The sequence below is a fragment of the Schistocerca serialis genome, chromosome 3, assembly GCF_023864345.2.
Source record: "Schistocerca serialis cubense isolate TAMUIC-IGC-003099 chromosome 3, iqSchSeri2.2, whole genome shotgun sequence".
Lineage (NCBI taxonomy): Eukaryota > Metazoa > Arthropoda > Insecta > Orthoptera > Acrididae > Schistocerca > Schistocerca serialis.
The window spans coordinates 286648226-286673600 of record NC_064640.1 but is presented as its reverse complement, the minus strand read 5'-3'; the positions used below and the strand labels follow the sequence as shown (position 1 = coordinate 286673600).

General features: G+C 38.7%; 1 protein-coding gene across 1 annotated transcript in view; it reads right to left on the bottom strand.

The window, feature by feature from the left end:
• Positions 1–25375, bottom strand: part of LOC126470068 (endoribonuclease Dcr-1-like) — a 287625-nt gene that overhangs the window by 66945 nt on the left and 195305 nt on the right. The window contains exons 12-15 of the mRNA XM_050097576.1: positions 24996–25147; positions 9428–9569; positions 9070–9309; positions 3627–3806 (exon numbers count right to left, since the gene is read on the bottom strand). Coding sequence (XP_049953533.1) covers positions 3627–3806; positions 9070–9309; positions 9428–9569; positions 24996–25147 — 714 coding nt within the window. The remainder of the gene's footprint in view (positions 1–3626; positions 3807–9069; positions 9310–9427; positions 9570–24995; positions 25148–25375) is intronic.

Below are 25375 nucleotides of genomic sequence, written 5' to 3'. Positions count from 1 at the left end.
TGCTCCACAGCAGCACGGTGACTGCGGGAGGATCTGTTTGATGGATGAACAGCACGTTCTGTTCGGTTGACATCTCCCAATCAGTGGCCCATTGGCGATGGTGCCAAGAGCATGGGACTGGACCAAAAAGGAGTTGGTCTGTCCATTGCCCCCACTTGAATCTCACTGCACAAGTGTGTGATATGTTGGGAAGATGTAGTCCGGCACATCCTCATGCAACAATTAGATCCAGCTGTTGTCAACCATGCTGGTTGAAGAATGGAATGCACTACCACAAGAAATCCTTACCAAGCTTGTGGCCAGTGTGGGAGCAGAATGCACAGTATGCACTACTGTCCATGACTTCAGTGTAATTATTGCCTCAAAAAAGTGTCATTTCTGTGATCTTACCGTGTTTTTCTTTCAGTTAGCTTCCGTACTATACTGTAGCAGTTCTTTCTGTGTACAGTTTGAGTTTCACCGAGTTTTGTTACTTGGAAGAAACACATCATACGAAAGTCACTTTTGTTCTTAAGTTTTGCACACCAGTGTTTTTCAGTGCAAAAACTTGAGTTTTGTTTCAAAACCTCATATTTTAATAAATAGGATCATTAATACCATAAAATTGTTGAATAATATGTGCAGCAGATATTGTTACTTTAGCTTATGACTCAGCATCACTTTAAAGTAGTAGGACTTGCATCAATTAAAAATTGTGTGTGTCAGAAAAAATTTTTGTGTTCTGTAAAATAGTATATGTTTGAGATACAATGTTTTGTTTGTGTAATGATGACATATTCTCTCTCCATTTTCCCTAAGTAATAATTGTGTTTTGTTTTTTCTTGAAGAATGCATTTAGGATAAATATTTTGTTTTTCCCAGACATTTTGCCACAAAATATTTATTCCTCAACTTTATTCCCAATGTTGCATTAAAAGTACCCATAATGATACAGTCATCTAAAAATGGATGATGCAGGTGAACAGATACAATTCATATTCCCTGATTTCCAAAAGGAATTTGACAATGCACAACATTATCAACTGATACTCAACATATGAGGGTGGTTTGAAAAGTTCTCTGGATCACCACGAGAGGTCAGCACTAGCGCAACGATTTGTTCACATGATACTCATTGGACTGTTGCCTGTAAACATGTGCCACATCAGTGCTCTTGGAAGAGAGCTGTGGTGGTGATGTGGCTCTGTTGTTGTTCCTGCGTATTGATTTGCGAAGACTGAAAAAAAATCGAGTTTCGAGCAGTGATTAAGTACTTCGTAAAGAAAGGTATGAAAGCAAAGGCCATTCACGCTTATATCCAGAATACGCTGGGAGACTCTGCTCCTTCACATTCAACTGTTGCCAAGTGGAAAAATGAATTCAAATTTGGTCAGGAGAGCTTAGATGATCCATGCAGTGGTCGGCCAAGATGTGTCACTGCTGCAGAAATCATTCCAAAAGTGCACAAAATGGTCATGGAGGATCACTGATTGAAAGTGTGTGAAATTGCTCACACTTGCCAGATGTCATCTGAAAGGGTATATCACATTTTAACTGAAGAAAAAGAAATGAAAAAATTATCTGCAAGATGGGTGTCATGACTCATGACACTGGATCAAATCGCGTGCCATCACCATGGCAAAATTCCACAAAATAAGATATGAACTGTTGCCACACCTGCCTTATTCACCTGATATGGCTCTGTCAGACTTCCTTCTCTTCCCAAAACTGAAAATTATTCTTGGTGGATGAAGATTCACTTCACATGAAGAATTGATAGCCAGAGTTGACAACTATTTTGCAGCCCTGGAGGAAACTCATTTTTGAGATGGGATTTAGGCACTGGAACATCATTGGACCAAGTGCATTAATTTACAAGGAGACTAAATTGAAAAACACAAAAAGTTTCAGTGATGTAAGTACTTTTTTTTTTCTTTTCTGTTCTGAGAACTTTTCAAACCAGCCTTGTATGACCATATTGAGTATTTCCAAAATATGATTGACTTGAGAAATTTTTGACTAATAGATGCTACTACATTATATTAAACAGTGAACACACAATATAAGTGAAAGAAACACCATGTGTGGCACAGGGAAGTGTTACTGTGCCACAAGTGTTATCAACATATATAAACCATTTATCAGATTGGGTCAGCATCACTTTCAGATTGTATGCTAATTATGCTCTTGCCTACAGTAAAAAAACATCACTGGATGATGATAAGGAAATGTAGAATGACTTGAAAAGTACTTCTACTTAGTGTACTAAAAAGCAAATCTCTTTACATGTGTATTATTATGTGCATAACATTGAGAAAGAAGCAGATAGTATCTCATTGCAAAATTAATGGTAAGCATCTGGAGCCTTTAATATAGTTTAAATATCTAGGGCTAGTACTATGAAATGGGACAAACAAGCCCTATTTCAGTATTTGAAATCAGAAAGTAGGCTTGATGGCAAACACTGAGAGAATTTAAAGCTAATGAATAAGACTCTGGGAAAAAGGCAACATTTTGCTCATGAAAATCTTTTAGGTAAACTTAGAATCACTGTTCAAGAGATACTGTACAAGAATTCTGAGGCATACACTCAGTCCTTTTCTTCTGCTTCCTCCATAGCATAATGGAGTCACTGATAATAGTATGAATTTCCCTCTACCTTGTACTGTACACAGGCTTGTGGTGTATATACACAGAAAGAGATGTCAAACTCAAGAAACATTATCCTGAATTAAACTAATGAGCAATGTGTAAATTTAGTAATACATACTACAACCATTCAACTGTCATCATTACTCTTCATCTTGTCAAGTGCACAGCAGAAAAAATAAAGAAATTACTTGCTGGTGTTACTCAAATGATCACAGAATGTAATACTGCATGGCCAATGAACTGATACATAAAGAAACTGCAATTAAATGAATAAAACACCGATCCATTTAGCTCTTCTTAATCAGAATTAGAAAACTTCCAAAGGCAATATTTCTGGATGTTTATGAGATAATCTCGATTTATGATAAATAGTCAAACAGAAGAAATACAAACGCAGACATTGCAAAAGTTAAACAAGAAGTATACAACGGTGATTCATTCAACTAGAAACTTCCAGTCTTGCTTGGAAATTACACATACACTTTAAGAACCATGACACTGTTCAGCTACACTACCAGTTTGAAAGTGCCCTTATATTTACGATATATTTTTCCAAGGCAGATTTCGCATGTATGTATTAAAAATCTTCAACCGAGTTTAAAAAATTGAACCCTACTTGGCATAGCAAACATTGCACTCTGTATGAAAGTAGTAAGAGTGAACCAGAGATAAGTAATTTAAAGATATACTACTGTCAAAGAAAAAAATCATTATCATCAACAACATCCAACAGCAGTCTCATGTACCTCATGCTCTGTGACTACACAAACTGTTCAGCCCACTGTGGTCTTTCTAATTCTCCCCTCCCTTGGGAATGATATTGGAGCACTTCATATGGTAACTTACATTCTGACTATGGGCTACAAAATCATGCTGGTATCATTTAGATTGGCACAAAAGTTATATCACTGAAAATGAATGAACTATTTATAAAAATAGCCACAAGCCTTTTATTAGATATAACCAACAAAGAGCAAAGACTTTGAATGACATACCTTTGGTATAGTCTTTGATGTTACAATCCCAAAACCCTGCAGCGAGTCTTCTGGAGGATATATCTTCCTACCTCTTGTGTTCTGTTCCTCAGGCAAAGGACAAGTTAACACCATTGCCAAGTTATACAACAAAGATGGCTTGCCTGCAACTGGACGGCAATCTGTCAGAGCATCAGAGATCTGCATACACAAAAAAAAAGGACATGTTAAAAACAGAAAGGCATACAAAAGGTGCGGTGATTTAGAAACAAACTACTATTTACAAATACAGACAGAAAATTAATGACAACACATTCAAACAGTAAACTGTTGGGTATACAAATTTGCAGTTTATCTTGTGATTATAACTAGATCATTCTATAATTGAATGATATATTGAGTGATTCAGTTAAGTTGTTCATCTCAGATATTTCCTGAACTGTGTAGGCCATTGTAATTCTGTTCCCAGCCAAATAATTGTGAGAAAGTCCTCACCAAATGACATACAACAGCTTTTCACTACTATTACACAGATATCGGTATCAACTTCACTTTTTCCAATGGAACTATAGTAATTTCTGCTGCTAGTAATATAGTTCTAAAAGAGGCGAATTCAATGGCATTTCACTTTTCAAAATCTAGTTAGAAGGTTCGGGGAAATTACTGTGTTTCTAACATCAGATTTCTCTCTTTTGTACATGAAACCTAATGCTGTCTTATGCATAAGTTTGTGTTGTTGTATGAAACAGCCACATCAGAGTGATGAGGGCCTCCCACATTTCCCTACTTCCATGCAATCTCCACATTACAAGCCCCTTTTCTACTTGTTGATAGTCACTTCTACTTTCTTTAAGCCCAACAATCAACATTAATATTTTTATTTTAAGTATTACTCTCTCTACAATATTCAGCACTCTTTCATTTAAGCCTGACTTCATGAGAAACAGTACCAGTGTGATGTGTGAGTCTTCAGAGTACATCTTACTCCTTCTTCTTTATTTTAACTACTGCCTACATTTTCCTTTCTCCTGATGGGTGAACTGGAAAAACTACCTGAAAACTACAGTGTAAAAGTCTATTTTTTTAATTTTTTTTTTTTTTATTCAAGTGCTTGCCAATTGACAGCTCAGACAAAAAAATGAAATTAGTTTGAAATCCTTTTTTGAAGGAGAAACAATGAAAACAGCAATAGAATATGGCAATATTTCTATTAATGGAAATGACAATATCATAAATGACAGCTCACGTGTAGTAATGCTAACACATCATTTCTACAAAGCAGCATTGTGTCTTGGCATTACAGTTTTCCAGCCAACTATTTAATGCTGCCAGTACAGTATATATATGTGAGATAATATAACACAAATTTAAGGTAGTTTGACTGATCCAAAGTTCTGATAATATTTCATAACCATTTTAGTCCCAACAATATGAAGAAAATATAATTTTAAAATTTTCCACATAATTAACCTTTATTATCATAGTAAGCAATGAATACAAAAATAAATTACCAAAGAGAAAACATGAGTTGTTTAAAGAAGGTGGTTTCATTTTGGAATCACAGAGGTATACAGTTTTCTACTTCCTATCATTTTACGTGATATATCTGAAAGCAAATTCACATTTTTCCTAGACAAAAACTTCCATGAACTCATAATGGCTAAAAGAAATTACAGTCATAAATAACACCCAAAAATGGGCCTAAAATTTAGCAAAATTACATACTTTCCTAGTGGTTTCATTTCAATAATACTCACAAAAGTAATAGTACAAACTCGCATTCAGATTACAATAACTTAGGTACAGTTACTTTCACTGTCAATGCTCCCCTCAATATGGTCATATATAAACAACTAGAAGTCTCCGTCTTGCAATAACATCAGTGGTTTCATATGAAAGTCATTGGTACTTCAAAATAAATAAAATCAATAAAAGGGTGACTTCAGGCAGAAACCACTGGTACTCCAATGGTTAATTTATAACTGACTAGCAATGCTTTGATACATCTCAATCAAATAAAGCAGAGACAAAATCACGACTATGTATTATAAGAACTGACATAGGAGTGTGTTGACACTGAGATGTCAGATACGAATCACAGATTTGCCTTGGATTTATTTTTAGGCAAGGTGGTTTGCAACAGTGTCCACTGTCTCTGTAGTGATAGAAGCAGAACACTGCCACTACAATTTACAGCTCCAGCAGTCAGCATCTCATCTTTAGGGAAGGGAGGATAGAGAAAACGGCGGCCTCATGTCTGAAGAGCCTCTTCATTAACATTTGTCTCTCGTGTTGTCAATAACTCACCATATTTGCTTGACTTTGTACATACCTTTTATTATGTCTCCAGTCTTGATTTAGTGGTTAAATCTAAAAAAACCTGTATGCTGTGTTAGTGACTGTTTCAGCACCACATAAAACTCATATCCAATTTCAATGTGTAGCTTTCAAACAACTGCTACTACATGTCGATATATTCCTGCTCATGCACAGACTGTGGTATCAATTCCATTTTGTACTAATTTCTTTGCAGCTATTGTTAAATAAAGTTGTAGGAACGCAGTAAATTCTTATAAAACCTGCTTAAAAGCCAACTTACCTAAGACACAGCAGTATTTGCTCCACGATTAACCCAACGGATGTCAAATCTAACATATAATGAAATAATAAGCAACCAGTTGCATATCAGAAATTTAATTTCTTGCCCTTCTTCGAAACATAATGCCTAATGCATTATTTGCTAGCATCAATAATATTGTGCTTGGTCCTAAAAAATATGTGCAGGAGCAATAAGTAATATAATACTGAGTCCATGAGGCTACTGTATTGTGTTACTTATTGCTCCTGCATATATTTTTTTATGACCATGGCATTGTGCTGTATGTACTTTATTATTGATACTCAGAAATAATGTGATAGGCATAACCTTCAGTAAAAGGGCACTAAGTGCCCAAAACAGGCCAAGAAATTAAATTTCTAATATACAATTGGTTGCTTATTATTTTCTTGTATAGTACTACAGTTACTGAATATGTACAAAATAACAGATCTAAGATATTAGCACATGGTTCTGAAATATATGAAATTTATTTTATTTTACATTACGATAAAATGTCACATCATCATTCAGTAAATCAATACCAATCGCTGACATTCAAAATCGTCACCACAGAAGACAGGCTGCTTAAGTGAGACAAATCCTATACCTCCTCTGCACATCCAACAACTAATAACATATGGATCAATAATTCATTACAGCATTCCTTGTTGCTGAAGAAATTCATCTTGAAAGCCTCTCAGAAAATACCCTGTGAAAAATGGAGCACCAAGAGATAAAGGAAGTGACTGAGTAAAGGCAAGATGAAATGCACATATGCAGCACTCTGAAGACAAAGCACTGGTGGCCAGCGTCACGTACTACAAAATGAAACCATCATTAAGCAAATGTGTTCCCTGTTCCTGAAGAACATTTGTCAACTAAACATGTGACACACAAATAAAAGTAAAAAACTTCCTCAGCTTTTAGTACCCATACAAGCATTTTGGCTATCTGTGCCTTAAGCAGGGATCTTAGTTCTTGTGCAAGATGAGAGGACACTAAAATTCTACGTATATAATGAAGCGGAGTGAAATATAAATGCAATTTTAAACATATGTTTTGAAAATTTGTACTAAGATACCTGTGGTATCATTTAATCAACGTGAGCACACCTTTAAAAACATAGTTAGTGGTCCACCTCACAACCACACTGCAGACACAACATTAAATTCCATCTCTTTCTTGTACTGCTGCTACTATTTCACATATATTCTTCACTTCTGAACATTGTCACTTTGCCACTCCAATAATTTCTCATTGGGTTCTACTAGAAAGGTTATCCCAATCTGGACATGCAGTATCCGAATTCTAACACATGATACAAGAACATGACTACTCAAATACATTAACCAAAACAGTTATCATATCAGATGGCTATGTTAATTTTTTATTTCACTATAATATTATACACAGGAGAATATAGGTATTGTACTATATATTGATGTTGGTGGTTTATCATTTATGAGTATGTGTGTCAAGTCACAAGAATTTTTGTGCCACTGGAATAGTTCATATGGATTTTGGGCCCCCCACACAGCTACTACTTCTTCACTCCTGCATGACTTGGAGTAATTTAGATCATTAATACATTCCAAGGCACCTTTTGCTACTTCTGAAGAAGAGTAATCTCTGGATTTTGAACGGTCATGTGAATACTGGTCCAAGCACATAGCCCATATAATCGAAAGTATTTAAGGGCAAAGCAAGGAGCAAGCCTGCCATGACATTCAATTGTTACACTCATTTGTAAAAATCTGTCTATCAGTGGACTTCTATGGAGCAAGCAATGTCAGCCACAACAAAGGAAACAATTGACAGTGTGACTAATGTAATGCAGAACAGAAGATTGAAGGATCTCTTTTGTAAACCCTATACTGTGAATGAACCATTTTGAATGATGTGGACATACACTATCTTCTCTAATTCCTACCTACACTGTCATTCCACTACAATGACAATAAAATGTTTCATGTACTAAAGGAGGTGATTTTGCATTCCATGCCATCCCATAATGTACATACATCATTCACCAGTATACACATTAAAGTCTGGTTTGTTAGAGAACAAACATAACTCCATTCATTGGGAATACTTCAACCATCAATGTTCCTTGGCCCAATATACTTGGGCACTATGATGTCATGTCAATAACAGCACATGGCAAAAGCCCATACACATAGAGGACATGTTCTTGAAGTGGACTGCAAGTAGTTGAAGTTGATATTCTACACCCTGTAACTGTATGCAAGATCTGTTGAAGTTATGATGCATTTTGCCAACTGTTTCAATGAACAGTGAACAAAAGGTAATGATGGTGTTTGACAGTAGCTCATAGTGAATGACTTTGCTCCAATTTTTAGATACATTTTGTTGCTCGAAAGTGAGGTGTCATTTGTGAAATGCCACCCTGGGACACTCCAGTGCCATTTGCAGCCTCATACTGTGACTTTGCAGCTTCAATCCTGCCAATGACTCTCCATACAAAGATTTGAGTGAATCAAATTGCTAAGTCCTCCTTTCCTCATATCTAAGTGAATACCAGAACTAATCCCCAATGACTCACGGAACTCAATCATGAGCAATTCTCCTATATTGATATTTGGCCAAGCATTTTTGTTTTCTTGTTGTAATGTCGACCATCTGTACTCAAGTCTGTTGCAAATGAAACAATCTCCCCGTGATGTATAGACATATATAGAATATTCCCCTCACTGTTTTTATCAGCACAGTTCTGTTTTAACTTTTTCCCCTATTTCCATCTAACTACTTACTTTTCATTTGTTCTAAGTTTTTAAATACTGACACTGATATAACATTTTTTTAAATAGATTAATAGAAAAATCAATGATAAGAAGTGAGACATACACGCTTATAGTAATACTGCCGACGCTTTGTTGTTCCTGGCTTTGGCTCCAATGAATCACGAGAAGCAACATCCTCTGGGTCATCAGGGTCACCAACTTGGTCACCTTCCTCATGTATGTGAAAACGTTCCTTTCCAACTGGCATGAGGTTATCATCAAGTTCCCTTGCTTGATGAAGAATACGACATGTTTCTAATGCTGCAATGCGTCGTGCAAGAACCCTCGTAGGCATTGGGAGACCCTGTATATCATTTGCCATTATACCATTTTTAACAATACATGTTTGAACAAATGTTTCATATTTTGCACAACACCAATTTTTTTCAATATCACCATAAAATATCAAATTTTACACTCACCACAATATTGTGTTTCACAGGAGAATTGATAGGAAGGCGCACAGTACAAATGTAGTGGGTCTTTCCATCAATTTCTTCAGTTTTCAGGGACCACAGTGGTGAAAGTCTTGTAAATGTATCACTAGGCAGTTTTGCACAATACCTGGAACACATATATCACTCATGAAATTTTAAAACTGAAATTTTATAACTTGAATCTATTGTTGAAATATGCTTAAGATGGAGAGTGCATTTGAAGTGTAAATAATGTAAGGTATACATTAACACACTAGACTAGTTCCACCACCATCATAATCTCCAACATCACATCTTGCTGTGTACATTAGGCTCATGTCTGCCCTAAACTTGTGATAAAGTAAAAATGATTATGAAACTACATCATTGTCAATATAAACTTGTAGACTTCTGGAGTCAGTGTCACTTTCACCAAAATCAAACTGAACAGACTGTCTTGATATAATAAAATATATAGGGTTTTTCAAAAAGATTAATTCCATTTCACAGGACTCTATCTTCCACACGAATGACAACAGAAACTTGGGAAGAATTATAACATACACACTGAAACCAAAAATTTAACTTAAAGCCACTTGTAAGTTACTAGCAGAGGTCTACCTGGTGCCACTGGCTCATTCATTATCAACTGTGTGATAACACAACAAAAAAATGCATTCTGTGTTCTCCATTTCAACACATGCAATTCAGTTACAACAGTGAGGTGTGATTTTCACCAACATTATGGCACTGCACCTCCAGCAGCCCACAGCAGTCGATGATGGCACCAATAGTTTCAGGACACTGATTGTGAATGTATGCTTTCCCAGTGTGTATATCTGGTGAAGAGTTCTCAGGCTTCCAGCCGAGTGGAAGTTTCTTCAAACTGCGACATTTCGATGAGTGACATACTCATCATCTTCTGGCGAAGTGTTGAGACTTTGCAGGTGCTGGTCCCTTTATACCTGTGGCATACCCCCCACCGCCTGGCCGCGGGAGGCTGTATCCAGGGGAGCTGGCAGGCGGGCTGGAGGGGGAAGGGGGTGCACTGTTTGTGTCTCCATCAGAGCATTCTGGTCACGTCTTGCGAGCTGGACGGTTCTTTGTGCGTTCACAGTGTATCACAGCTAATGCTGGATTCCAGGCCATGCTAAGTTGATAACCTTCGTCACTGTTCACAAGATTCTTGTGGACCTGTATTTCTATCGATTCTTTAATGACGCTGTCCCAATAGCTCCCAGCTCAGCACAGCACCCCGGTGTTCTTGAAATCAAAGGTGTGGTTTTCTTTGATACTATGTTCAGCTATAGCAGATTTCTCTATCTGTCCACGTTGGACATGTCTGATGTGTTCCTCGCACATTAATGGCACATACTTGGGAGTGGGTTGACTGGAGCTCTCACACCGACAGTGAGGTGCAGAAATGGCATGCTGTTGCAAAACAGATCGGCAAATTCGACAGACTCTCTGGAGCTAAGCCGATCCAGAATGTCACAAATAGCACCAGAGCTATTGTAAATTTGACAGATAAGGTGCTGGATGCACCCAAAACTTCTGTCCTCACGAAAGGGTTGAACTTCACACCTGTACCAAGGACCATAACAAAACAGGACATTATCAGCAGCGTAGAGGAAGCAGTTCAGGGCCTACCCAAGGAGGAAGCTGAGCAGATCTGAAAGGAGACCTGCAGGATCATCAACAAGTCACAACTCCTGAAAGCCGACATTACTGTGCTGGAACGAGAGGCTATCTGCGCATTGAGGGATGATGCTGACACCATGGTCCTCCCAGCAGACAAGGGAAATGCAACGGTGCTGATTCGCACAGTCGACTACCAACAGAAAATCTGCTCTCCGATGCAAGACCCAGCTTACAGGAAACTCAACAAGGATCCTACCTCGACGATGACCAGGAAAACCGTGGTTCTGCTGAAGGACTCTGATCTTCCAGAGGCAGTGAATAAATGGCTGTATCCCAGAGCCCAACAACACCACACCTGTATGGATTGCCCAAGATTCACAAAGATGGGGTACCTCTATGGCTGATCCTGGACACTATCAACTGTCACAGTTATGGACTGACCAAATACATGGCAACACTGTTAAAACCACTGGTGGGACACAGCATTTATCATGTGAAAAACTCCGTAGATTTTGTGAGAATACTGAAGGACATCCAAATACAGAGAGATGACCTACTCGTGAGCTTTGATGTCACCTCCTTGTTCACAAAAGTACCTCTACAAGACGCCTTGGCACTCCTTAATCAGCACTTCGCGCCTGAAACAGTGAAGCTCTTTGAATATGTGTTTACAACCACTTACTTCAAGTGCAATGGAGAGCATTATGAACAAGTGGATGGAGTGGTCACCAGTTCACTAGCTTCAGCACGAAGGTTCATTATAGGGCTGGTTCTCAAGGTCCCAGTATCTAGCCAAACTCCTTCATGAGGCATTACGTACAACATTTTTAAATAAGAGGGTCTTATAGATGCATACACCATGCACCCAAAATCAAGCCGAAATTCCCCAAAGGCTTTGCAAAACTGGAGCAGACAAGGTCATTCTACTCCCCATACACCAGGCTTTTCCAACAGTACCCCAGGGAGGAGGAGCACTCCAGAGCACTCACTGTAGCGGCTTGGAGCCCACGTGGTGGGGAAAAGCAAACTCACTGTGCCCTGGCTGCATTAAGCCACAACTGACACAATAATCTGTGTTCAGTGGCAGCTATGGTCAGTTGTGGAAGTCCTGTGCCTCAGTTGGAGGATTCACTTCTATTTATTGAGAGGGATGGACATCTGAACTGCCTTGTAGGTCACAAAGTATTTAATTATACTAAGAAGAATAACATACAGCATCATTACATATTTCATCTATTGTAATGCATTTATACTTTTCAGGTGAATGATAGTGAAGAAAATGGAACTGAAGCAGCAGTTCAAGCAAGCTACACAGTTGCTCACATTATAGCAATGAGTTGTAAGCCACTTTTTGTAGGACCTCTCATAAAATCGTGCATGGTAGAACTTGCAGAACGTTTGTTTCTAAGGGAGCTGCTAGCAACTGAAGGAGTTTGCCTTTCAAATCAAACAATGTCTCATCAAATACTGGATGTTGGAGCGAATTTAGACTCACAACTCAGGAAAAAAGCTGAGAGCTTTGTTGCATTTTCATTAGCACTTGATGAAAGCACAGGTATATGTGACTTTGCTCAACTTTCAATATTAGTATGTGATGTCGATTTGGAGCTACAAGTAACTGAGGAACTCGTGGATGTGGTGCTGCTTGATTACACTGTGACAGAACTTGATATTTTTGAAGCTGTTTGTGAATCAGTGGACAATATGAATTTGCCTTGGGATAAGCTACAGTCTGTAGCTGCAGATAGTGTGTCACAAGTGATCAGGATTTCACTTCTCATTGAAAAAGTAAACTCAAGAATGAATTTGGGAAATGCATTTTGACTGATAGACTATGAAGTGCTGTGTACTAAAACAGCTGGACTAGGTGATTTAATGAAAGTTGTGGTCAAGTGGGCGAATTTTATGCAGTGTCACAGTGTGAATCATCACCAGTTCAAAGGTTTCCTGAAAGATATGGAAGCGGAGTATGGGGACACAGGAGTAATATCTTATCACAGTACAGTTTGTTGGCTAAGTTGGATACTCCAGTTGGAAGTTACTGACTTGCAAAATTCAACTTTTGCTGAAAGACAGACACAACAACACACTGAATTTGTCACAGTGGTATCATTCACTAAGGCAAACAACATTTCCTGAGGAACACAAAAATGCCGCACAAATCATGTGCCTGTTTGGATCCACATACTCTTGTGAGCAGCTTTTTTCAGCAATGAAAAGAATAAAAACCAAGGAATGATCTTTCCTTCAAGACAGGACAGTGAAGATCATCTCCCGTATTAACACTGCAAATACTTTCCACTCATTATGAAAAAGAAGTGCCTAATTTCAATGCACAATGAACATATATAATTTCTTTTAAAACAGTTGTTTTTTATTTATTTCCTCAACTTTTTATTTAGCTGAGGTAGCATACCGCTCTATCATAGCTGCTACGGGTATGATGTTGACGATCATGTAAATGTGTGGCAAGCAGGTTGAAAGGTTTGCTACGCCATCTGCCATGCCATGTGCCATTGGTGCATTTGATTGTACACAGCAAATGACAATTAGACTTTTAAAATAAATACTTCATGCTTTTAGAAACTTTCTTTTCAGGTCTCTAAGGTGTGGCAACTGTGTAACTTTAGACTGAAATGTGAGGCCCAAAAAACCTTACTGTGTCTAAAAAATTAAGAACAGTGTCCCCCAACTGCAACTCAGTAAAGCTTAAAACAAAATGTGAATGGTTAAACAGATAGCACACAGACTTCTCAGGGAAGAAATTAAAGCTCTCTTTTCCACCCATCCCTTCAACAGTCAATTGGTCAGCTGCAACTGATGGGTTGTGGCATAGTGTGAGAGGAACAAAAGGCAGAGAAGTCATAAATAAAATAAATAAATATTATAAAATAAAATATGTTGGAAATGGAATTTATTAATAGCTTTGGTAAGGACAGTCACATTTAAAACACTATCTTGAGAGACAACATTCTCCTGTTCAAAGTGATCAGAGCAGATATCACCAACTCAATATCTAAAATAGTGTGGTGAGAGGAAGAACTGTATAAAGAAGGGAAGGCATCCTCAAAAACCCCTTTCATGGAGCTGTCCGAGGATAATATGCTTTTAAGTAGTATCATAGACCTTCTTCATGTCAAAAATATAGCCATTAAGCGAAGCTGACACAGGAAGCTTATTGTATAGCCCAGGGGTCGGCAAGTAATTTTAGCTGGGGTTCGGATACTTTTGAAACTTTTTATCATTTACAAAGATACCTCATATTCCTTACAGATGTTTATTTTAATTTTCACTCACAAAATATGAAATACTATAGGTAGGCATATTTGTAATTAAAAATCAATCAGAGCAATTACATTTGCAGTATAAGTGGGAGAAATTACAGATTACATTTGAATTCTTGAGCCAGTTTCTTAAAGTTAGCTTTATGTGGGGAGCAGCTTAGGTGAATGGTGTCTTCAAGGTGGGTGGCTGTTAATATCAAGGGATACTTGTTCTTCAACAAATTAATTTCTGAAAATGAAATTTCACTAATATATGTGGGGCCAAGCATAGTAGCTAGGTGTAAGGCTGATTTTTTGCAATTTTCATATTTAGCTGGGTCTTGTTTACTCCAAAATTCTTCAGCGAATGCAGTTTTATACATTTGTAAGGAAATGTTTTCCTGCAAGTCTATTATCTCCATTTGGAATAAAGGCTTTGGAAGGCAGAACTACTTCGTAGCCACATCTGTCCATTATGCCACTGGAGAAACTTCAAAATGCACTTTTAAGAATAGTGATAGTTTCTCTATCTCTGAAAAGACTAGGACTCTTGCTGCAAATTCTTTCTTAAGATCTGACATAAAATTTGAGAATACTGACATTTCTACTTTAGAATTATTTTTGTATTCAAAAATTGTTGGAAGTGAAAAAATTCTTGACTTGAATGTCTTTTTAAAGATATCCAGCTAGCAATGGAAAGAAGTCATGTTTGTATCAGATCACATATTAATTTCACATTTCCTTGTAGCTCAGTATTGAGCACACTTAAATGTTTCAAAATGTCTTTCAAGAAAACCACAGCTAGCTTACTGCATTCATTCGCTAGTAACTCCAAATGGTTTCTTGCTTTTTGTGAATCCATGTTTTCAGCAAAGGCTGTTACCTCAGTTTTTATTTGCCAAAAACATTCAATCACTTGATCTTTACTTAGCCAGAGAACATTGTTGTACTTCTGTAAGCCACAATGTGCCAGATAACACTCCGAAACAAACTCTTGGAACTGTCTGTGCTGAAGACCAGAACGAGACCTCACAAAATTAATCACCTTGATCAATCTCTCCATTACTTCTCTCAGAGTACACTAAGTTTTCCACAAAGGGCTACCTGGTGAATTATGCACTGATAAGATAGGAGCCCAGCATTCTTATCTTTGATTCTCTTTAATAGTCCTTTTTCTTTGCCGATTACTGCTGGGACCCTTTCATTTGAAAGAGAGATTATTTCATCATCACTGATGTTTGATTTTGTCATAACGCCATCAAAGAGTCTCGAATAAATCATTTCCATGAGTCTTGCCTTTCGACAACAATATCGTTAGTAATCCTGTCCTAAATTATATACTTTAAATACCCAAAAATCACATGAAAGCAGACATTTATTTATCGACAACATCACATGAGTTATTTAGTCCTATGGCGCAGCAAGGCACCTTTTGCAGAAGTTTGAGCAAACTTCTTTTATTGTCAGGAGCTAAAATTTTGGTTCTTCTTGTATTACTTCTTGCCAACAACCTTCAAGTGTGGCAACATCCTTTTTCTCTTCAAAAAGTGCCACAGCCACTTCCAACATAATTTTTGTTTTTCAATCTCAGAGGCTGAAGATGGCTTCTGGTGTTTATTATGCATCCGATACACACGCATTGCTGCTTCTCCAGATTTTTCTTGCTTGCTCATCAAGCAAATTAGGAAGGAAATTAGGAAGGTTGTGCATTTTTTCGTCACAAGCTAAATATGCATAGAGTTTTTCTGCATGAGCTTCACTACCCAGAGGAAAATTTTTATGGTACTACTGATCAACTGTTTTGTTGTGTCACATTAAATTGGCACTTTCCATAAGAGCAACAGTGCTGTTGTATATGAGGCAAATTGGAAAAACTCCAGGCCTATCAGACAGCGTAAAACAATATTGCTCATTCCATTCGGTTGAAGAAAAGTTGCTATTTTCACTACCAAATTTTCAGTTTTTAGGATCCATATCAATGCAAAAGAAACATTATAAGCCTCAATAATAATGAAACACTCCATATGAGATTGTAACAACTACTGACGAAGTGGTGATACAATTTTTGTACTTGTTTAGATTTTTCCCTTATAAAAGTACTGATGTCTGGCACATAGCATGTGCTGATGCACCACGAAGGAGCTACTTCCATATCTAAGAGTATGCTATCAGACCACAAAGGAGCCACACTGCAAAGGAGGCACTTTGTTGTCAAAGATCACTGCTGCCGAAGTTTCATAAAGTAGCTTTAAGTTATCGTTCGAGTTACAAACACAAAAATGATGTTTAAATGAATACGCCTTCTTTGATTTTAATAGAGGATTCAAAAGTTGCCAGAGTCTGCAAGTGGTTTATAAAATTTTCTTGTTCATGAAATAAAATCCTTGTGTTGCATTTGTGTGTACAGAGCTTTTACGCAGATCGGTTGGCCAGCTTGCTCCCTTCTGTCCCCGCTCTTCAATGCACTCCCCTGTACTTACAGCATAGCAACTGTGTATTTAATGTATCTATAACTAACTGTTCAGAATTCTAGTTATTCAGCAGTTAATTGCACACTACTAGAAAAAAATTATAAGAGAAGTGCTCAAACAAATTATTATGTACAGATAAATATTTTTCAAATAATATGAGTGCATAATTTATACTTCCAAATTTTTTGGTGAGCCAGTTTTTGACCTTCCAGGGTCCGGACCTGGATTACAGTCTGCCAGTTGCCGACTGCTAGTATAGCCGCTTCTAGGGGGGCCAGATTATTGAAGGCAGGGAGGTATCTCCTGAACCCTGGATTCTAAGATACAGACAAGGCAGTGGTTGACCATCTGCTCCAATGTCTTTACCACAGCACTAGTGAAGGCAACAATATGATAACTACTAAGGTTTGTATGAAACTTCTCAAGTTTTAAAAATGGAATTAGAACTGCCTCTCTCCATGAGTCAGGAAAGTGTCATAAGGCAATATGAGGTTAAAAAAGCTGAGGATTATTTCTTTATTCCGCCCTATGAGGTGCTGTAACACAGTATAATTATTCCTATAATGACCAGGTGAATGTCATGAGGTGCAGATAAAGCAGAACCCAGCTCCTAAGTGGAGGAGAGGCAGATGTAGTATTCATCAGTGGCAGAACTTAAGTCCCAACTGCCCCTCTCAGAAGGCATTCTGTAGCACTGGTGTGCTCAATCCTGATTGGCAGTGGCCATAAGTGTGGCAAAATAGGCCACCATAGTCTGGGTCACATCTCTCAGGTTGGTCTGAAGATTCCCACAACCTATTACAGCAGCCATTGGACACCTCCCTCTTTCCCCAGATATCCTCTTGGCGATCTCCCATACAACTGTACTTTTGGTGAAATGGTTTGCAGCAGTCAGGAACTGTTGCCACAATCTCTTTTTGCTGTCTAATAATTCGGAAACATTTTGGTATTTGTACCCTAAACGCTGGAGGGTTCTCTGCAGTTGGGCAGCACTTGAACCTAAACAGAGACATCCATGTGGCCTTGATTGCAGAGACGACTTCATCTTTCCACTGAGGGACAGACTGACTTTTCAGCAGGCCTGAAGACTGTGGAATGGATGCTTCAACAGTTTGGTGGATCATGTCGTTATTGTGATCTGCCAATTCTGATGCTCTCACAGTGTCTTCCTCCAGATCTGGAAGTCACCACTTTGGTGCAAGTCTTCAACCACATCCCACTGACTGGTGTGTGTGAGGGCCAGAGAGCATATCAAGATATCAGTAGCAGGGAATGACCCTGTTGCAGTGCTGATATGCACACTCTGCTCCATGTTCAACACACACACACACACACACACACACACACACACACACACACACAGAGAGAGAGAGAGAGAGAGAGAGAGAGAGAGAGAGAGAGAGAGAGAGAGAGAGAGAGGGGGGGGGGGGCACAAGTGGGTGTGCTTGAAGACTGGTTGTGATGGAGAGCAGTGAGGAGCGGTATGTGTTACTTAAAAACAACTATTCCTCCTTTAGCTCTCTTTCAACTAAGGTGATCCTTTTGGTGGAAAATGTAGCCACTTAGCTCATGAGCATCAGATAATTTAAAATGATTCTGCTGAAGACATATTACACATCAATCTGCCCTGAGCTAACTGATGTAGTTTCTCCTCATGTTTAATGAACCAATTCAAGTTCCAATGAAATATGGAAACCATCTTAAAGGCGAGATTTTCCTCTGTCTTTTCCCATGTCATTCTTACATGGAGAGAAACTGCAGCAGAAGGGGATTACTTGAGAGACTCGAAAGTTCCCTCAGGCAGATGTCGACATCCTTACCACTGATGGTATGGTTGTCATAGTTGTCATATGACCCATCAGACAGGACCAAGGTCGCACAGTTTGATGGCTTTGGACCTGATCGTTTTTGGCTTGCAGCTTTTCATCCCCTGTCTGGATTCTGTGGACACTGTTAAGGTGATTTTAACAGAAACATTTTGTTGGTGCTCTTCTGCTATTTGCTGTAGCGGTCTGTTACCCTCCCTGACACTAGGTTTTGTGATCATCGTGCTTCATTGTTGGACTAACAGCACTGGCTTGCAGCTGCATTTGCAACTGCAGGTCAATGTGCTCCACTCAGCTGTCAAAGACTGGGTGCCAACAATAGGTTTCTGTATGGGTTGTCTAAATTCTGAGGCAAACAACTTCACAGAAGGGGGTGGTTGTGTGTCCTTAGACACATTTTTCATGTCAGAGTATGAGATGTGTTTGGTGACTTTGATTGCCAGAAGGTTCTCCTCTTCTGCAAAAGACAGGACACACTTCTCTCCAAACTTGGCGGGCTTGGGATCAACTGACACACTTGAGTGGAGCACTACACAGAATATCTTCCACACACAGCCTGACCATCACAACCCGTGGTGGCATGACCAAAGCACTGACACTTAAAGCAGCACTTCACATTAGGTACAAAGCAGTTAACTTTGAAGCCAATCAAGCCCACCATTATATAATCCAGCAACTTTGGCAGACTGAGTGGGTAAAAGATGCTGACTTCTAGAGCTCACCATCAACCCTTCTGATGAAATTCTGAACTTCAGTACACATTTGCTTTCTCACATTCCTGCTGGAGTTCTGTAGTATTTACATCTATTGTGTCCTGGCACATCTCAAATGCTTTACAACAATTTAGTCTTGTGGTTTTTTGCGTGTTTTAGCTCACTGTCAAATGCATATTCTTCACGTAATTTGGCATTTAACAAATTGCTTACTTGAGTTGCTTTCAGTGTCTCGATCAGGAGTGCGCCACTGTGCAGCCCCTTGATAGATTTAAGCTGCCCTGCAAGACCCTCTAGAGTTTCATGGATGTAAAAAGGTGACAATTCCTCAAACAAACCTTCTACATGTTTAACAACAATAAATACATTATTCACCATAGGATGTGGTCCATTACTACCAATGATTTCTCTGGCATTCACAAACATTTCAGGTGGACTAGCCACACAAGAACACTATGAAGTCTGGGCATTAATACTGCCCAATAGACCACCAAAACTACTGTGAATAGAAGACAGAGACTTTTGGTTTCATTGAAGTCCCATGAGCACCCAGAGATGTAAGTGTACACCCAGACCGAGTCCCACTTCCCTCAGTAAGCACTACACAACTGAGGTTCAGCAGGTTCCCAAAGGTTGCTAGCTAAAGACTGAACTGCATCGACAGCCATGCATTTCACCAGCACACAGCACGCCTTAAGACTGAGGTTTTCTTTCCCCCTTGAGGTTTTTATCATTCTCTTGATCCAGATTGTTAAGCCAAGATCCCTGTTTCCTGTGAGATACATCATTCCACCGCCACACCGCACTGTGGTTGCTGATGCATGGCCCGAGCCTAATGTCACAGAGGACTGGCAGCACTTACCCATCCCCGGCTCTGGACATCCGTGATTGCTAAATCCATACCCAGTAAATAACGACTAATCTCCCTGAGGTGCCCACCATTTGGCATGACCCGGGAGGCATGTGTGATTTATCAAGTGCCATGGACCTAGTGAACATTATCCCCTTTGCACAGAACCCACTAGTGGTCCATAATAGTACAATCACAGGCACCCAGGATGGAGGATGCCTAGAACTGTCGACTACATTGATGTTGGACACTTCAAGATATCAGTTGCCTCGTTTATTTTATGGTAGTGCACCCACTGTTGACTCGCTAACATTCACACTTCCTTTACAAAAATATGCTACCCTCAGCTAGGAAGGTGTTCTGCAATTACTTATATTATTGTGCAGTCACAAATGAACATAGAACTATGTTCAACTATGTTGGTAATCAAAAGAGTTCTAGTTTCCCCTATGTAAGGAGCATTGCACTCACAATGTATCTCTCACACTTCTGCAGTGTTGAGAGCTAGCACAGTATCACTGGTGAACCCTTACAAATTCTGGATCCTGGGAAACTCATGAAAATTGAGTCTGTTGCCTCTATGCTGAAACACATTGCCTACTTGTTTAGAGACGATCTTGAAACAAAGTCATTGCACCACTGAGAACTGCTCCGCTACTCTAATTTTTCTGTCTTTCTCCCGCAGGGTGTAGGCCTTCCTTTGTTATATCTAGAACCAAAAAAATTCATATTTTGCAATAAATGCGAATTCTGCCCCAATATGCAAAAATGCGATTTCACTTAACAGACGCTATTTCAGAGAGAATTGTATCCAGATGAACTATTTTATCAGAGATAGTTTGAAATACCTTTATTTTCTGCATATAACTATCGAAAATGTAGCCAATTTTTAGTTACTGGGATTGTACATCATCTGGCGAAACCCAACTTGGGTAGATAATATGTGTAAGAATCTGTTTAAAAAATAAAAAGTGTATGAACACAACGACATATCAATGTGTTCAATGATCTGGTGCCATTACAATTTTGGCGGTTGAATGGTCTGTTTAAGATCATGCTGTGTATTGCAACATAGTACTCAGCCGCAGGGCCTAGCATTTTATAACAAAGAAACTCGTATGTTTGTTAGTTAGCTAAGGTTCAAAAAATGGTATAATTTGAACACTTTCAATGTCAAAAATTAGGTAGCGGATGTTTTGAACTGGGTTTGTATCAGATACCACTAGAGGTCGGGCTGAACTCCGTTGTTAACAACTCTGCTAACTTCAATATGCAGGTGCGCTAGCCGTCCCTGAATGCTTTGTCTGGTGCTTTGCTTCTTGTTTTCTTTTCTTATTTTGAAATATGTGCAGCAAGGTCCATCATGGATTTCGATTACGACCCTTGCAAATACCAGAAGAGGTCGCCGATCCCTGGGACAATGTGTCATTTCTATTGTAGGCTGCTGTTCTCCTCTGATGCTCAAACTAGTTTGTTTTCTTGCTCATGACCATCTGGCTCCATGTGTATAGTGCCCACACTCTGCACTACAGCGATCGAGGAGGGAGAATCTGTAACATTTTTTGATTGCACCGCAATTGTTGCCTTGCTAAAATAGAGTTATTGTACATTTCTAATTGCCATGTCAGTTCTATCTGCAGCATTGTCAAGCAAGGGTCCACGGCCATGAATGCCAACAGATGGTCGAAATTAATAGTCTGCAGATTTTGCTATCATTAATTTGTGCGGGAAAAGACAAGTTACGTCCACAAATACCTTAACTCGGTGACACATCCAGTTCACTGGCGGGAAAATGATGCTGCGTTTCAACAGAAGAATCATTTTTGAAAGCTTAATATGCAGCCAACTGAAGAAAACATAGGCCATTTCGGAAGATAAACGTGTTGTAGTTTTCGTAATAGCAAACATTCCACTCAAAAAGTTCCCAATCAGCACTTTTTCAACAGTCGATTTCAAAGAACTAAGGCTTGTTTGTCTTCACTCATGTAGCATGACAAGCTTTTAAATTTGTGTGTCTAATCATTCACCAACAAAAAAATAGATCTAATTTTGACAAAAATATATGCTACATTTTCCGATCCTTGGTTATATCCATTGGCTAGAAAGGTGTTATGTAGCTATCTTGATTTGCGCTTGATACTGCCTGCATCACAAATGGTGATGGCAGGTCTGACGCACTGGAGGGACATTTATCCAAGGTAAATAATGCATGATTACAGATTGTATTCAAACTGCAAATACTTTCAAATTATCTGCTGCTGATTAAAAATCATTGCTCTCTAAGAAACACACAGTAAGTTGGTAGTACGCTTTTTCCCGATTGTGGAGCAAAAGTCTCCATTCCATCAAGGGACAGGCTGTGTTGACATCAGGTCTTAGAAAAGGATGCATCAGAAACACAGTGGATCACATCATCAATGCAGTTCACTCACTGCAGGACACTGTCTTGATGTTGGCTATGGATTATCCTGCAGTAGTGCTGGAATGTGTCTTATTCCATACATTCAGCAAATATTATCTTCTGCCATAAAATATTTTGTATTACTCAGCATCTTGAGCAGGTGACAACAGATCCCCATAGTGGTAAGTATTTCAGGAGGTGGAAATGAATAAAGATGACTCAAAGCCTTGTGTCTGACACGCTCATTTGCTGGTAGATAATACAGATCACACTGTGTCTTTCCAGTAGGAATACATAATTATGGCAACTAGTTTTAGTGGACTGTTTAGTGCCTGCAATGATTGATTGATTTCATATAAGCACCACCATTCAGCCCTTCCTCCCAGATGAGTCAACCCAGGTTGTTTACTTTTGATATCTCTTTTTTTATATCTTTAAACACGATTTATTCATTGATTTTAAATGTATTTTGTAAATATAATTTCTGAGCAGATAAAGACAAGTGTTCAGAGTTTTTGATTTTGACTGGTAGTGATTTTACATTCAGTTGAGCCTGATCTGATAGATGGCTGCACCTTGGGAAGTAATTGTAGCTGTGAACAAGGCAAGAGCTGGCATCTGACTAAGTTTCTGAAATTATGTCCAGGCGACAGTGGCTAGAGATTCTTGCTTTTGCTTGCAGCCATGAGTAGATGGGATGCCTTATCTAGCACGAGATTCGCAATGCAGGCTGAATGTTGATGTTGAAGGCTTGTTTAAGTGTTTGAGATTTTCTAATGACATCAGATAGTCTTACAGGTAATATTAAGAGGCAAATAACATTGTGAGAAATCTTGGTTGAATACAGAATTTACAAGAGAAATTCTATTGGTGGAAGAAAGAGGCTGACCACTGAGAACACCCACATTTCAGTCAAAACCCAGTCAAATGGTTCAAATGGCTCTGAGCACTATGGGACTTAACATCTGCGGTCATCAGTCCCCTAGAACTTAGAACTACTTAAACCTAACTAACCTAAGGACATCACACACATCCATGCCCGAGGCAGGATTCGAACCTGCGACCGTAGCAGTCGCGCGGCTCCGGACTGAGCACCTAGAACCGCGAGACCACCGCGGCCAGCATCAAAACCCAGTCACTCCATTTAGCATCACTATGCTGGTTGGCTAAACGTTTAAATAGTTTTGGGAATTGTTTGGAGCTTGCTAAATCCTAGAGTCATTCGAGCAACTGATCTGGGTGTATGAGATAAATTTTGTGCCCTCTGGAGCAGAGGTGATGTTCAAAGGTATTAAATATTTATGAAGTTGGCAATTAGTCATCAACAAAGTTATTCCTCCAGTATTTACAAACTTCACAAATATATTCCCGTGAAGATGCATTAAGTTCTAATTAGCTTTTTCTTCATTTTTGTAGGCAGGTTAGTGCATGTGCAGATGATAGGTCAGCAGAGCTCTTGCATAGAGTTATTAGCTAGCAGCAGCAGAAGGTGGTGACTAAAAAGTAAATAAACACAATCCTTTGTATATACATAAAGTGTTTTGATTATGACCCGAGTTTTAATCTACTTAGCTTTGAACTCTTATACAATTTTTTCTTTATGGAGATTTGTGCAGATGTTTAAGAAACAAGTTACAGACAGTCCACTGATAGTAGGCAAAATACGTTTTCCAATCCAATAGCCAGGCCTTCGAATCTTAAGAGCAATTAGATTGTTTACAACAATATGGGACAGCACAATATGCAGAAATCTACAGTTAAATACAGTTTTGGAAAAATTATTACCTCTTTCATTTGACGCAGGTTTTGTTATAGACACACAATCATTTTACCTAATTCATATATTCTGGAACAGCATACGTTATTATTAACACCACTCAGAAACATCCAGAAGAGACAGATATAAGGGACTCAGCACTCCTATCTGCTTCCCAAAATACTGAACTTATTTCTTCAAATGTTCACTGAAATTTTACACGATATTACAGGACACTGTAGAAAGAGTGAGTGTCAATACTAACTGAAATAACAAATTTAAACAGAAATTGCACTAAGTTTTCCTCAGCTGTCAGTTTTTAGAATATGAGGATCAAGATGGTGGGGCAACAATATTATCGATCACACAGGCATACAAAAAGGTTTGTGTGTTATTCTAGCTGCGTGGGATTGGCCGAGCGCTCTAAGGCACTGCAGTCATGGACTGTGCGGCTGGTCCTGGCAGAAGTTTGAGTTCTCCCTTGGCCATGGGTGTGTGCATTTGTCCTTAGGATAATTTAGGTTAAGTAGTGTGTAAGCTTAGGGACTGATGACCTTAGCAGTTAAGTCCCATAAGATTTCACACACATTTGAAGTTTTTTTTTGTGTATGTTAATCTAAAAAGTATCACTAAATCCTGGAAGAAGTACATACCTGTTCACCAATGCTACAGCAGTTGACATGTTAACTGATGAATGGCTCGGGCTTGATGGTGGACTATATGCTTCTATCATGTCAGTCCATTTGTCTGCTTCCATTTCTTCTTCCTCTGAAGGTTCTTTATTGGCGCATTTTCTAAGAAGCATCTGCAAAAATGTTCATACATGACAGTTGATACATACAGCACAAATAATACTTAGTGCAGATATATAAAAAACTATCATGCTGAAGTACCTGTTCATGAGAAACTAACCTCTCTTCTGTAACTGCATCACAAATGCCTGAAGCCAATGTTGTAATTTCACTATCTTTACAGTAGTGTGTCAGTCCTCCCATTACTTGAATAATTATGTTGGAAGTTCATTTTTCACATT